The 3117-nt window shown below is 55.4% G+C and overlaps 1 protein-coding gene across 1 annotated transcript; it reads left to right on the forward strand.

Annotated features, from left to right (window-relative positions):
- The first annotated feature begins 233 nt into the window (after window positions 1-233).
- On the forward strand, window positions 234-2910 carry LOC122750820 (platelet glycoprotein VI-like). Its single transcript, XM_043997642.1, has 5 exons — window positions 234-351; window positions 629-664; window positions 983-1267; window positions 1842-2129; window positions 2711-2910. Exons 1-5 carry the CDS (start codon window positions 318-320, stop codon window positions 2908-2910), a joined length of 843 nt encoding a protein of 280 aa, XP_043853577.1. The 5' UTR covers window positions 234-317.
- Window positions 2911-3117: the final 207 nt, after the last annotated feature.

The following is a 3117-nucleotide window of genomic DNA, read 5'->3' on the forward strand; positions in this document are numbered from 1 at the left end:
GTGATGGGGACGCAAGTGCCTTGGGGGCAAAGTTGTCTCTCCTCCCTGGCCAACTCCCCCTGGCAGGGCCCCCCAGCCTGGGCTTTCCTCAGCCAGCCTAGGCTACACAGAGGGCTTCTGTGTCATCACAATGCCCCTTCAGGTAGTGGGGGAGTTGCTAGGCAGTTGGGACACGGGACCCAAGAGGAAAGGAGGCTATGAGGGGGGAGCTCTGAACCCAGCCACCAGGAGGAAAGGACAGACCTACCACCGGCCTCAGCCCATCTTTTGCCCCTGTCCAAGGTCATCAGGGTTCCTTAACCCCTCAGTTCAGGAACATGCCTGGGTCCTTGGCAACCCTGCTCTGTCTTGGTGAGTTCTAGCGGAGTCAGGGATGGGAAGTAGAGTCACAGACCCCCCAGGACAGGATGCTCTAAGGGGACAGGGTCAGAGGACCTGCACTTAAATCCTACCTTGGACGATTCCCTGCGTGACCGTGGGCAATCGTGTCACCTCTCTGGTGTTGGATGATCTCTGAGCTCCCTCCCAGCTCTGCTTCTATCACCTCCTGACCAGAAGCGGGGAGGGGGCCTAGCACGTGACTGTGGGTGGAGTGCCCACTCCTCTCTCACTGGCTCTTCTCTCACAGGGCTGTGCTTGAGTCAGAGTATCATGGCACAGAAACGTGAGTCCTTCAAACCCCCTTCTCTGTCCTCATAGCCTAACCTATGGATGGATGGCTGCTCCCAGGGGACTCTGGGGAATTGAGGATAGGGCTCCCCAGCACATGAATCAATTAATCAGGGACCTGTCCCCTGGGGTGGACTTGGGGGGGGGGGAATCTTGACCAAAGGTCATTCCATTTGGGAACCGAGTGAGGGGCGCTCTCCTTAACCTCAAACCCAAATCACCCCCGGCCTCTTCTGTCTGAGCTTCCCCATTGATGAGGGAGACTCAGGGAGAGGGTCCCTTGGAACGGAGTGTCTATCCACTTCACTTTCAGAAACACTCCCCAAGCCCTCCTTGTGGGCTGAGCCTGGCTCTGTGATCCCCTGGGGGAAGTCTGTCATCGTCCGCTGCCAGGGAGCAGATGGGGCACACAGGTTCCTTCTGGAAAAGGATGGGAGCACAGAGCTAAGAGACATGCTGGAAGTGCCTGGGCCCTGGAAGGAGGCTGAGTTTTTCATTCCAGACATAGCAGCGGAGACCGCGGGTCGCTACCGGTGTCGATACCAAAGACAAAACCACTGGTCAGAACTCAGTGACCCTTTGGAGCTGATGGTCACAGGTGAGGGGGATGAGCCCCGGCATGTTCCTCTCCCATGTCCTCCTCCTGCCCTGCTCCATGCCCTTCTTCTTCCTCTTCTTCTTCCTCTTCTTTCTTCTTTCTTCTCCCTTCTTTCTTCTTCCTTCTTCTTTCTTATTCTTGGCAATTGGGGTTAAGGGACTTGCCCAGGGTCACGCAGCTAGTAAGTCTTAAGTGTCTGAGGCCGGATATGAACTCAGGTACTCCTGACTCCAGGGCTGGTGCTCTATCCACTGCATCATCTAGCTGCCCTTCTTCTTTTGGAAGGAGAGTTAAGGAATCCCAGAAAAAATACAGTTGGGAGGGAGCCTAGGGACTATCTAATATAAGATTGTCCACTGGACAGATAAGGCCACTGTATCCCAGAGGGGTGGTCCCGAGATTCTTCCTAGGGAATCTGCTCACAGCCTCTTGACCTCTAGACTCTGACCTCTGGAGCTGGGATAGAATGGATTTCGAGAGTGAGGGGAATCTCCCAGGTCACCATCCTGGGTCAGGATGGGAAGATGAGCCCAGAGCTCCCCTTTATTCAGGGGTCTCCCCCTCTCCCTCCCAGGATTGTACCCCAAACCTTCCATCTCAGCCAATCCAGGCTCCACGGTGGCCAAAGGACAGGACGTAACTTTGCACTGTGAGTCACATCTCGGGGCTGACAAATTTGTTCTCTATAAGACAAGTGGGGCCAACGCTCCCCAGGCACTGCTGTCCACCGATTACCAGGCCAACTTCCCATTCCCCTCAGTGACCGACTCCCACGGTGGCACATACCTCTGTTACAGTTTTGATAGCGACTTCCCCTACCTCTGGTCAACACCCAGTGATACCCTGGTGCTCAGGATCTCAGGTAAGAAGGTGGGGTGCCCCAAGCCTTGCCTCCAGGTCTTCTGAATCGTTAGGTGTTCAATGTGCCCCACAGGCCCTGAGGATTGGCTGCTGCCCTGGGGTCCTTCCCAGAGAGCAGCAGGGCTTCTAGGAGGGTTTGCAGGCAAGGGGCAGGGTCTGCAGGAGGTCTGTTATCACCTGGGGGGGGGGCAGGACGACAAGAAGCCAGGGCCTTTTCCTTCCTGGACTATTCCTTGCTCTGTCTTCAGTTCCACACTTCTCCAATCCCGGGTAGGTTAGCCAATGATGGAGGGTGGCTCAGTAAATCTAGGAGCAAGTGCCAAAGAGACAGACCCAGGGGAGAGAGGAGAGGCAGCCCTAGACTCTCATCTTTCTCCTTTTCCACACCCAGGAGGCTCCCAGGAAAAGCAGCTGGAACATGAGTCCTCAAACTTTGGTGAGTGACATAGGGCCTTCCAGCTCCATTGATGGGCATCTGGGGGCAGAGCCCGGCTGTTTGGTGGGGTGTGGGATGAACCTTCAGATGCGGGCTTCCTGCCAGATTTTTGTCTCCTCCTCCATCTGCTTCTCCCCTCTTCCCAGAATACTTGTCTCATGAATATACCTTGACCAGCCTCCGGCTAGTATTGGTTGGTGTCACTTTGGCCATCCTGGGAGCTCTGCTGAATGAAGCCTGGCGTCACAGGGAGTCAGCCCAACAGCAAACTAAGAAACCACTTGCTTCAGCAAGCAGAGAGATAGGCGGGATTGAGAATGGATGGACCTCTGGAAAATCCCCCTGAGGGTCCCTAAAGCCACAGATGGAGTGAACCAATAAAAAATCTGGGGAAATTTCTGGCCTGATCTCCTGGGATCCAAGGGAATTCCACTTGGGAGCCAGGTGAGGGGAGCCCTCCTCAAGCCCTAAGCCAAGTCTGGCTGTACCCTGAGCTGCCAGCTGCTTCCTCTTGTCGTGGCTTCCCTCGTCTCGTTACAGGTACCAGCATCTT

The sequence above is a fragment of the Dromiciops gliroides genome, chromosome 3, assembly GCF_019393635.1.
Source record: "Dromiciops gliroides isolate mDroGli1 chromosome 3, mDroGli1.pri, whole genome shotgun sequence".
Classification (NCBI taxonomy): domain Eukaryota; kingdom Metazoa; phylum Chordata; class Mammalia; order Microbiotheria; family Microbiotheriidae; genus Dromiciops; species Dromiciops gliroides.